The sequence below is a fragment of the Ambystoma mexicanum genome, chromosome 2p (genome assembly GCF_040938575.1).
Source record: "Ambystoma mexicanum isolate Mex_15411 chromosome 2p, UKY_AmexF1_1, whole genome shotgun sequence".
In the NCBI taxonomy this organism is placed as follows: Eukaryota; Metazoa; Chordata; class Amphibia; order Caudata; family Ambystomatidae; genus Ambystoma; species Ambystoma mexicanum.
Window position 1 is genome coordinate 1,274,117,085 of NC_090923.1, and position 11,256 is coordinate 1,274,128,340.

The following is an 11,256-nucleotide window of genomic DNA, read 5'->3' on the forward strand; positions in this document are numbered from 1 at the left end:
GCATCATGCAAGTGCCTCCGTCACAGACCAAGGAATCAATAGATGACGGCTGATCCCAGTAGGATTTAAACACAGGGATTGGCGCATGTGTATGTTAATGTTAATGTTAAAGGTCATTTGTACCGCGCACTATCACCACCGGAGTGGTCCCCTGGCGCTCTGGCGGCTCTGAAAAAGGGGGGGGAGAGTGGGTTAGTGGGTGGAGGCTGGAAAAGTGCAAGATTGCAATGATGTGCTGTTGGCAGCCTCAGCCCGGTGGTTCCGTCGGCTGGGCCTGGGGTGTATGCGGCCGGTAGTCGTCGTGTGCTGATGTGCGAGTCTATGTGTTTTTTTATTTTGTTGTTGCAGTGTAGTGAAGTTCGTGCGGTTTGCTGCGCTAGAGGTTTGTGGTTGTGTTTGGTTTGGAGTTTGAGAGGTGTATGCAGAGAAGGAAATTGTTAATGGTATTCGTTAGTCATCTCTATCCTGGACTGAACCGGTTGGGCTCGTGTAATCTTACCCGACGGGATGCTTGTACACCCTGAGCCTCAGGAGGTACGTGCCCGATTTTCCATTCGAGGCCGTTTGAGGATCTAGCTGTGCCCTCCGCCCGCTCCCTTAATAACCTTGCATGCTCCTCACCCCCTCCACATGACTAGCGCCGCTGCTAGTGTCCATACACCCGGTTGTGTGGTGATTGGTGGTATCTTGTCCTTTCCACAGCCTCGTGGAACCTAGTTGTGGCTGTACGGGCGGTGGGGGATGGTAAGGGTTGGCTGGAGTAGTTGTATCCGTTTCTCTGGGTCTCGCAGATGGACCCCTGTGTCCAGCGTCAGCCCTACTGGTGCCCAGGGTACTTCTGTCGGTTCTAGGGGTTTGTCAATGTCCTTGGATAACCAAAGAAGGATGTATTTCTCTATAATAGTGCAGGCTCTGGGGAAACTAAATAGTTTGGGGGAATGTTTCACAAAACCAATCCTGATCTCCAGTAGGACTATGGTCCTCAGTTCAAGTGCCGAGTTCATTACAGTTCGGGGTCGGGGTTTGAAAATCGCCAAACATTATTTGCAGTTATTATGGGATCCTCAGACCTGAGGCCCTTATGAAGATGTAGTTGCAGAACGTTTGCTCTCTTGAGTTTTGGTTATTCGGCTTTCAGATGACCTGTGCTTGCTTCCTCACCTGTCCTGGGTACCTTTTCAGGCTGCAGTCATTATTTGTGCCCCACAACCAAGAGTACCAGGTTCGATGCATGCTGACAGTTTGGATTTCTCCAATGCCAGCGGAGGCTGAAGCATCTCAGGAGTCCAACAAAGGCTCCTTTCTAACTCAGGTGGTTAGTGAGTCCTGTGGGCTTGAGTTCCCAGTGAGCCCACCCTATTCCCGTTCAGCTTCTCAATGGGCCCTCCTGGCTTGGTTCTTTATTTCATCCTTCTGTTCCAGATTCTCATTGTGTTTTCCTGGCTCAAACTCAAAGTTAACTCTCCCGGTTCAGATTTACAACAAAACATACTGCCTCCCATTCAAAGCAAGCCCTGCAATAAACAAAACATATCTGCAGTAAAAACACACAGAACCCTCCTTCTCCTGCTCTGTCCTGATATGCTTTCCTTGTATCTTCTCTCTGATGTTTCCTTCTTCCAACTCTGTCCTTTCCCTGACCCTACCCTGATCTTTCCTCCTTTCTTGCGGCTGGCTCCAGACACCACCTCGCTGTCAGCCTTTCTAAAAAGTTCCTGACAGTGGGCTTGTCTCTGCCCTCTTTCATGCCCAGGCTCTGATAGGGATTGGAATAATGAGTGCCTTTACTCGGACACATGTTCCTATTGGGTGGATTGAACCAGAGTTGGATGGTGGTGATGGTCCCGCCCCCTGCGCATTGATCAGTACAGATTTCCAAATTGCTTGTTACCTTCCCACGGTTGTATAGGCCACATCTTCAAATAGATGTACCTCCATCCTGAATCAAGTGTCCCTCACATGGCAGCTGCCTAATTATGGGAATGTCTCCTTGAGCTCTAGTGTCACTCGTTCACCCTGGACTGCTGCTTACTTCTATTTGTGGCGCCCTGGGTACTATGGCCTGTAGAAAACAGGATAAGTCTATTGGAACAACCAAGGACTACGCTCATGTGGCTGCTCTTTCTCTCCAGCTCGGTCTTTTGATGGTGTGATTGTGTGTGTGTGTGTGTGTGTGTGTGTGTGTGTCTGTGTCAGACCCCAATGATGAGACTGAGAATGGGAGATCCTCCATGTTTGACCACTGGGGTTGGCATAGTGAGTGGATGTCTTTCCATAGCTGAAGGTCCCTCTCGCCCCGCTTCCTGGGTTCATTTCTCCTACAGATACATCATGCAGCAGAGGTCTGGATTAGAGGAGGGACTGTCTCTCGATCGTCAAAGCCCAATATCTGAGGCCATTGGGACTCTGGAACCTGCCCCTATCGTAGGCACCCAGTTTCCACTTGATCGCTTTGTTTGCAGTTTGCTGGACAATCCTTTCAGGGGCAGTCGCAGCTCATAAAGGAGATCTTCTTGATAGGGTTCCGCAGTAAGTTCCTAATCCGAGAGATAAGTGAAAACTGCCAATGGTGTGCTATTTCTATGGACTAAAGAGTCTGGTACTGTAAAGATAGTTTTATCCCTATCCTTTTTGCACCATTCTCCTGCATACATGGGGAAAGTACAACTTTGAAGCAATAATGCCCTCACTGGTGGGTCAACCCAACTAGTAGCAGCCAGGAGACCAAGTCAAAGGCCCAAGCCAAGCAAGGGCATTTAATGCGGTCTCTGCGCCGTTACCAATCAAGAACGATGGGCTGTAACGTAATTATGAAAGAAGCACCCCAAATGTTGTTTAGCATGCTAATTGAATTTTATTTCAGGTTGAAGAATGGCATAAGTGAATAAAAAAAAAAAGGCTACCATGGAAATTTGGACGGTAATTACCTGGTTTCACTTACCATTTCTATAGGCCATGGGAGTCAGCAGAGAGGCGAGGAGAAAGAGTCTGGGCATGATGATGGTGATGTTCTGGGGAAAGTAAGGGTGCCGGTGGGAGGCTGTTGGAGGATGAGCAGGAACTGGGCCTGAAGGGGTCTGGCCAGTGAGTAAAGAACAGGAGCCTGGGGAAATGGAGGGCAGTGGTGTATTTAGCCAATCTGGGGTCTTCGATTGTTGATCCAAACCAGGAGGAGGCCCACAATTCTAGCCCTCTAATTGGTTAAGATGCAATATAATGTCACCACACAGGTACTAATAAAACTGAAAAGGTCTTGAACCCTTTCCCCAAATGTTATATTTCATTATATCATTGTTGTTGAGAAGTGACAACTGCTGAATTTGTGTGTCATACAACAAATCTTCTAGCACAGGTCTGCTTCCCAATTTCATTCCGGGGAAAAGAAAAACCGAAGAATTTAATGAATGAAAATGTCTGGTCGGATCTGCTTCAGTACCTAACAAAAGTACTCCTGTGCAGAGGAAACTGGTTTTAAGCCATTGGAAAAACACTCATGTGTATTAAAAAAAACAATATTGCATAATTGATGTAGCTGTCAAACTATTCAGACAGAATACAATATTTACAGAGGGGATAATGGCAAAGAAAAGGAATGTGTCACAACACATTCTAATATGAGTTTGTGTGCCACTTTAAGTAATTCAAGGGCCAGGTTAATATGCATAGTTTGTGTAAGGATGTGTAATGATGAAAATTGCATCAGACTAACTGCACCTCACAATATGATGGTCACAATTCCTGGGCCTCTGCTTACTATCCACATTGAAATCTCCTGTTGTGACAACACTTACCCAAAACAAGCCTTATAGCTAAGAAACATATACACCATCCATCCTGAGTCCCCAAAAACAGGAAAATGTGCCCAACAAAAATGGGAAATAATGAACACATGGGAGCCTAACCCCTGCTTCTACCCACAAAGCTGCAACTCTAATACGATTGCTGCCCGATCTCATGAGGAGTTTTAAGAGGAAAGAACATATTTTAATAAGCATAACATATCCTTAGTGGCAAAGCTAATTACTTTTTTTACTCTCTGAAAAATCATTTGAATACAAGTAGGGAGCAACATCTTATCAGAGCCATGCTTGCAACCGTGACATAGGAAGTGAAATGACAGGGCTCATAATACAGCCCATAGGAGTGCCCTCCCTTCCTCACCACAGCAAGTGCCTTACTGAGGTTTCTAAGGGAGCTGTTTAAGAAACTCCCATATATATAACGCCTTTTAACAGAAATGCTCATCAGAACAACAGATTGAGTGCCTTCCTCTGTAACCAGGGACCCCTCTTCTATAATTCCTTATCACTTAAATAAGTTGCAGGGGGATGCTTGAGTCAATAAACAAAAGAACACATGATTATATAGAAAACCTTCAGCAGCAGAGCATAGATAGTAACAAGGTGTAGTTCCCTACCCTTCATCAAACAAACAACATATTTCCTTCCCTGTCCTGCTGAAAGGTGTCACTTAGTTGTTTAAGTTTGCTGATTTGTTCATCACCAAAGAGTGTTCTCCCCTGCCCTTCCACCTGTACTCCCTCATCCCCCGGCTTCTGTGCTAGCCTCCAATACTAGCTGACAGCACTGTAAAAAAGTGGGGGATTGTAGCAGCAAACACTCACTGGTATATTTGCATACCAACAATACTTTGCAAGCAAAACATATTTAATCTCTCATTCTGATATTTTGTGCATTTTAAGAAAATGTAATTAATTGGCATTTACATAATTATTTTGCAGTGCATGCATGATTTCTTGCAACATACCCCACACCTACAAACCTATAATATTAAACAAGTGCTCAGTGAAGCCGTTTCTGTATACCAGCGAGTTACCATACAATTTGTTAAGGTCTATGGCCAGTGGAACTCTGAACACTTGGAAAGGATGAAGACTTTGTGAAAATCATTCAACTATCTTAATATCCATGGCCCTAATATTATAGAGGAGTAATGCTAGGCATAGTCGATACCCATTTTCCCTTGCAGGCCAATACATGATATTGCAATGTTGCTCTCCACATATAGGGTATTGTTAGCAGGATTAAAGTAGGAGATGCTGAGCACAACATTTGTCAACTCAAAATCCTTAGATGGCAAATTATTTGAGTTTCATAATGTGTTAAATTGCAAAGAGACCGCTGCAAAACACCTACGTGACATATGTACAAAGAAGAGGAAGCATCAAATGAGGCTACACATCCAAGTAGACTGCTTAGTCAAAGTCAGTAACCAATCTTTGGCTGATAGTTGGTTTACACATTGCGGGTGATGCTTTTGGTGAGGCGCCATGTGCAACAGAAATTCTGGTACTTGAACGTTATTCATATTACAACAAATATAAAACAAATGGATCTCGGTACAAGTCTGGTAACCTTTTCGTAGAGCCAAAAGAGGAAGAGGTTGATATCTAAATGAATTCTGGGGCACAAGTTAGAGTCCCAAGGTAAAAGCATGGTAAAGCCAAGTATCGGAGTCATGGGTGGGGAGGAAACATTATTTGGTTAATGTGTCCAGGCAAATCTTGGTTAGATTATGCTGTTCATGGAGCCACTTTTTATATTAGTATTTAACCTCTTGTGGGTGTATTCTGTTGGGGTTTATAGATGTTTAAGGTCACGCTTGCATAGTAGAACGTTACCAGAATATTAAGATTAGTTAGTTATTTTAAGAGAAAGCAAATGCCAGGTAATTGTTGTGCCTTGTACCTTAATATATCTTTTTAGTTAGGTGAGAATTGTCTGTGTGCCTGCTAAAAATCTTCTGAGTGACACCCAGAAGCAAGCTGGGCAAGCGCACATGCGCACAGCTTAGAGGGAACATTGCTTATGACTAGATTGATGATACTGCCTTTTGGAAACCAGTAACTCCCTTTAGGCGTTGGCCCATAACAGTCTCTGAGCCCAGTTAATAAGACTTTTTTACTTCACTAACCCTAGGCACGCCAAAAGTGTTTGTGGGGCTTATGATTGATGGATGGAAATGGGGATTTTAGGGAGGGTGGGAAAGATGGTGAGAAGGTGCCTAAGGGCTAGAGGTGGAGCCAGAAAGACAGATGGTATTGGATGAGGCTACACATGAGAGTGTGAAACCTGATATTTTATTTATTTATTTATTTATTTATTTGCATTTTTAAAGCGCTCACACAGCCCAGGAGCATTGAGGTGCTGTTACAGAATTTTTGTTTTGTTGTTGTCTTAGTTGCATATTTATAATGCGCTTAAATACCCTGAGGTTTCTAAGCGCGGACCCGGGGATCGAACCTGTGTTGCTTCGTGTCGTCTTGCTTTCAAAGTGAGCACGTTGCCACTGAGCCATCCCTCGGACAACGGGAGGATATGGTGTTGGAGAAGCTTCAGAGAGTGTCACTGGAGTCTAAGTGTTTGCTGCAGCCAGCACCACAACATGGGTCAAAATGAGGATGCAATAAGCCCAATGAGGATGCAAGGCATGTCCACAGGACCCTGTATGAGTATTTAAGGGCTACAATTAAGGACCCAGATTGCCATCATCCCCTTGTGCCTAGGATTATTGCACTTCACCAATTCAGTCTCTATTGCTGAAACACCATCAGGCACCTTGAAATACAAAGTAGCAGCATATCTAAAAGGAAAGGTTCCATGGCTCTCTTGCGAATACATTTCTGGCTCCTACCCCTTGCTTAAGTGGGAAAATGCCATGGGACGTTCAGAACAAAGTTTAAGTGGAGAGGCTGTGCAACCCGTTGTCCCTAAAGATCCGGATGAGCAACTCACATCTGGCCTTTCGTAGGAAATAGAAAAGTGTCTTATTTACGTAACTATAGCTGTGACCGTTTTGTCTGTGTTGGAAAGTTAGCGGTGCGATACCTGTTGTGGTGGTTAGAGCTATACGAGTAACACTTAATTTACTTACTGTAAGGAAGGTATGGTATCAAACAGTAAGACAGCACAAGTAATCACAGTTCAAGAGTGTTCATTAAACTTCAATTGGGTTTGAAAAATGCCAATCTAATCCTAAATCTAAAGATGGAAGCAAGCGATGCCCATCAAATAATAACGCAGTCCTAGTCGAGTCTGTCATAATAAAAGGGCCTATACTAATAAACCTATTGCCAATCCTTACTTCTAAATACAAATAGTGTGCAAACCAATGTTATGCAAAAGAAAAGTGCTCAAAGAAATGTCAGGATATTCAAGCTGTTGGCTTCCCTTCCCCACGTTTCAGCACGAGACAAGGTGGCACACTCGAGCTTAGCACACTCTCTGGCTTCTCTAGCACGAAGATGCAGTTCAATACCTCAACATCAGGGCCTTCTGTGCCAAAGTCTCTTTGCCATTCAAAGTCTATTATTACAGAGAGCCTGACAGAACACAACAACCATTAAAGTTCCTTTCTTCTTAGGATTTTACATATACAACTTCTCGGGTGATTTACTGTTCACCCGGGTCCTCCTCCCCCGGGCTCAGACCCACTTTAACACAAAACCTTCCATCGGTCTCCCTCTGCCAGGCTCAGACCAAATGTATCTACTTTTCCAAACGTTCTCTACTTCATCAAAATCGTAGACTTTCAACTGTGTGCAGGATTTTGCTTGACCCTTCGCAGGACCACTTTGATTCACAATTACTTGTTCTCTTCTTCATATAAACCTTTTTTCACTTTCACTTTTGCCATGTCTCAGCTGGATAATTTACAGAGACCTTCAATTGACGACCCAATTAGTGCCAGACCACTGTGTCAAAGGTATATCCCCCAGAGGATAGCTCAGGGGGAACGCACTCCAATTGTAAGCAAGACGATGTGGAGCAACACATGTTCGATCCCCGGGTCCGCCCTTAGAAACCTCTGGGTATTAAGTGCATTATAAATAACCAATTGCAACCAATTACAATCACTCGTCAGCAGTTGAACTTTACTTTCATCTCTTAGCACACATGTTTTAACAATGTTATTTCCAGCGCTTGCCTACAATGTTGTTGCTTGTAACCTTGGCTTCAACACAGACCGGTCTTGTATCGGTCTCCCCAACTCACGTGCTGTGTTGATTTCACTGCTGCTGCTTTGTTCTTGGAGCCAAGGACAGTACCACGGTGGCTGGTGCTACTCCCCGCCTTGATTAGTGAAGCAGGCGAGCCCCAGTTATCTCCAATACACAATGCAGGATTCTTCAGCCTGGCTTCCAGGTCTTACGCTTTCTATTCTCAAGGTTTCTGGAAAGAAACGGTTCCTTGTCAAAAAGGTCAAGGGAACTTCCCTCCTTGTGATCCCCTTCTGTTTTGCTGTCTTTCTTCTCTCATTCAGCTGGCGTCTCGAAATTGCTGTTTACTCATGTGCTTTTCCTCGCTCCGAGTGTGCTCTCATGCTCTGCCTTTTATCCATGTGGTGAAGCTTAATGGAAGTCGGGTGTGTGTGATATCAGTAATTGCCTGACCTCGCCTGACCATTGTATTGGGACAAGTAAGGCATACTACTCGGGTGTTAGTCTGTTTTCTCTCATAGCTGGCTGTCCGTGTGAAAGTGTTTGTAAAGGGGTAGGGGGCAGAGTTCCTAAATATCCTACCTGCTAGGATGGGGTAAAGGTGTTACATGGACAGGGATACAGCCTCTCACCATCTGGTGCCCCACTCCCACTCCCCGAACGCCCCTCACCCAGGTGATCCTCACAAACTGGTCAACCCCTAGGAACTGGATCCAAAAGCAATGGGGGCGTGTCCTGGCCACCTGGATGACACCTCCTCTGGGATTAGTGGGTGAGACACCTTCTGATTTCTCACATTGCTTACTAATTTTACTGGACTCCCTTGTCCCAAATTTTCTTCCTGACTGATGAGCTTTTCCCCTGCCAACTGCTTCAATTTTTCTCCTGCACCCCATTCTTCTCCCATTCTTCTCTCCTCCTGTCATCATCTCCTTCTGTCTGCAATTGCAAGTAATCCACCTGACATATGCACCTCAGCGAGGCAGATCAATGCCTGTGGCTCCAGTTGAAGGCTGAGTCCAAAGTCAGGATGTGGCTCACCCGACCTCCCTCCCTCACTCCCTGCCGATGAGAAGCAGATTGCTGTTAGAGCATAATGGGACCCCTTAACCTCTCCTTCTCTTGACCGGTCAGACTCCAAAGACCAGCATCAGGGAGCCAAAGCGTGCCATGGATGTCATACCACATTAAGGCATTACTATCATATCCGCACATGTGGGATTACAAATGCCTCACATTCATCAGCAAATCACTTGCCAAACTCATTGGGACTCCTGCTTGCCTTCTTTGTAAACCCCACTTGTTAAGTTGTCTGAGGCTGCTGTTGTGGCCATCTGCTCTTTATAAAACTAAACAACACATAAACATTCATTATTATTTATTTATTAATCATTCTTATTTATTTATTTCTCACTTTTTCTTTTGGTGGCATCTCACAGGTATGCTAACAACACATGTATGTACATCTGTGAAGAACAGGTATGGATGTACGCTGAAAGATCGTACTCCGAAAAGCTAGAGTTACAAAATAGGGGAGAAGACTTGCTCGCATTTTGATACTCAATCTTTTTGGAGTTTCTCTATTTGTCCCCCACTGTACATTTAATGTGTATGCAGGGGACACCCCTTAAACCCTCCTTAAGCCCATAACGCTGAACTACAGGAGGAGGGGACTGCCCCGCAACACCTGCTCCCCTATTCGGCATTGTGAGCTACGATTATTTCTACCAAGCCGAATGCAGGATAAAAACGCCTACAGCTTTTTATTTACGAGCATTTCGCCCCAAACGACAGATATGTCCCACCTCCAAACGTCAACTTGTTTTCAAATCTCTACATGAGTTTGCACCCCCATACGACGCTAACACTATACCCTGCTGCTCTCCTCTGGACATTCTCCACGCTAGATCATTCCCTAAACTCTCCATTCCCCATGTAACAAAGGCTACTACTATCCACTGCTTCAAACGAGCATGCTTTCAAACCTAGAATAAGCTCCCTCTCCTTACTACCTTGCACCCAACTCCAATGTAAAAACTATTCTGTAGTTAGATTCTGTAACATGATCTGGTTATTTGGTAATGACTTGTTTATGATGGAACTCCTTTGAATTATTTCAGTGTTTGTTTTTTGTTTTATTTTGCTCTAGGTGTTAAAGCTGTCTTCTCCGGTCACTATCATCGTAATGCTGGCGGGGTCCACAAGGGCCTTGACATGGTGGTGTCATCGGCAATCGGATGCCAGCTTGGTGAAGACGATCATGGGCTTCGAGTAGTAGTCGTCACTGCAGATGAAATTGTACACAGGTACTACAGCTTGAGTAAACTGAGCAGCCAAGGAATTGACGAAGATCTGCAGGACCTGATGAAACAGAACTGAGCGCTGTAAATGTCACATATTCGATGCAAGCTGCTCGTCGACGAACATTTACAGTAAAAAATGATTGTACGATGGTACTACTAGGAAATGTACCAATCAAGTGATTTTAAATTATCAAGCTCTTTTTTAAAAAAAGTATGTTTGCGTCTCATTCCTGGTTGGTTTTGCAATTGGCTTTTTAAAAAATCTCTGTATTCTTTTCCGATGCATACATTCATTTTTGATGATATGTTACAAAATAAAGAAACGGTGGCAATGCTTTGGTTCTTAATAATTGAGCAATTACCAAAACAACAATAAAGGCATGAATCTTGTTCATAGTATTTGCTGCACCACATCATGATACCACAACAGCTGTTTCCTTTTCAATGCACACGATTTACTTTATAAACAAGATCGTTGCAGTGGATTTCAATACTTATGGTGAACCTTTTTATTTTTAATAGTGGAGTGCCAAATTGTTTTAGTATTTGTGCCTTTTTGATCTCTTCACGACTATAAATAAAAGATGAGTAGTTTGCACTGACATAAACATGTGTAAGCCAGGATTCCTGTTTCATAATTGGTTATTTTGTTGTACCCCACTGACGATTTCCCCAATTATAGACGGAATCCTTTGCCTAAGTCATGAACCCTTCTGACAGAACCCCCACATGAGAAAGGGATTTCCCACAGGATCACATCTTGTCCCGCTTTCAACAGAGCTCGCCAATAATAAGTCGACTTTTTTGGACTGGAAGTGGCTCTTGCGGCCCTGCCACTTCTCCCCTGATGCTCTCCTGGAAGGATCTCACTCTCTGAGCACACTGAACGATGACACTCTTACGCTCAATGCTCACAGACCTCCAAGCAGTGCGGAGTTATGTGGTGCTGTGCTCGGCTGCCTCTATTCGCTTTTTGGTTTCTCTCTCAGCTCT

General features: G+C 44.3%; 1 protein-coding gene across 1 annotated transcript in view; it reads left to right on the forward strand.

Moving 5' to 3' along the window:
- CPPED1 (calcineurin like phosphoesterase domain containing 1) overlaps positions 1-10,597 on the forward strand; it is a 1,551,866-nt gene extending 1,541,269 nt beyond the window's left edge. The window contains exon 4 of the mRNA XM_069645590.1: positions 10,110-10,597. Within this exon, the coding sequence (XP_069501691.1) occupies positions 10,110-10,339 (230 nt within the window). The 3' untranslated portion in view covers positions 10,340-10,597. The remainder of the gene's footprint in view (positions 1-10,109) is intronic.
- Positions 10,598-11,256: the final 659 nt, after the last annotated feature.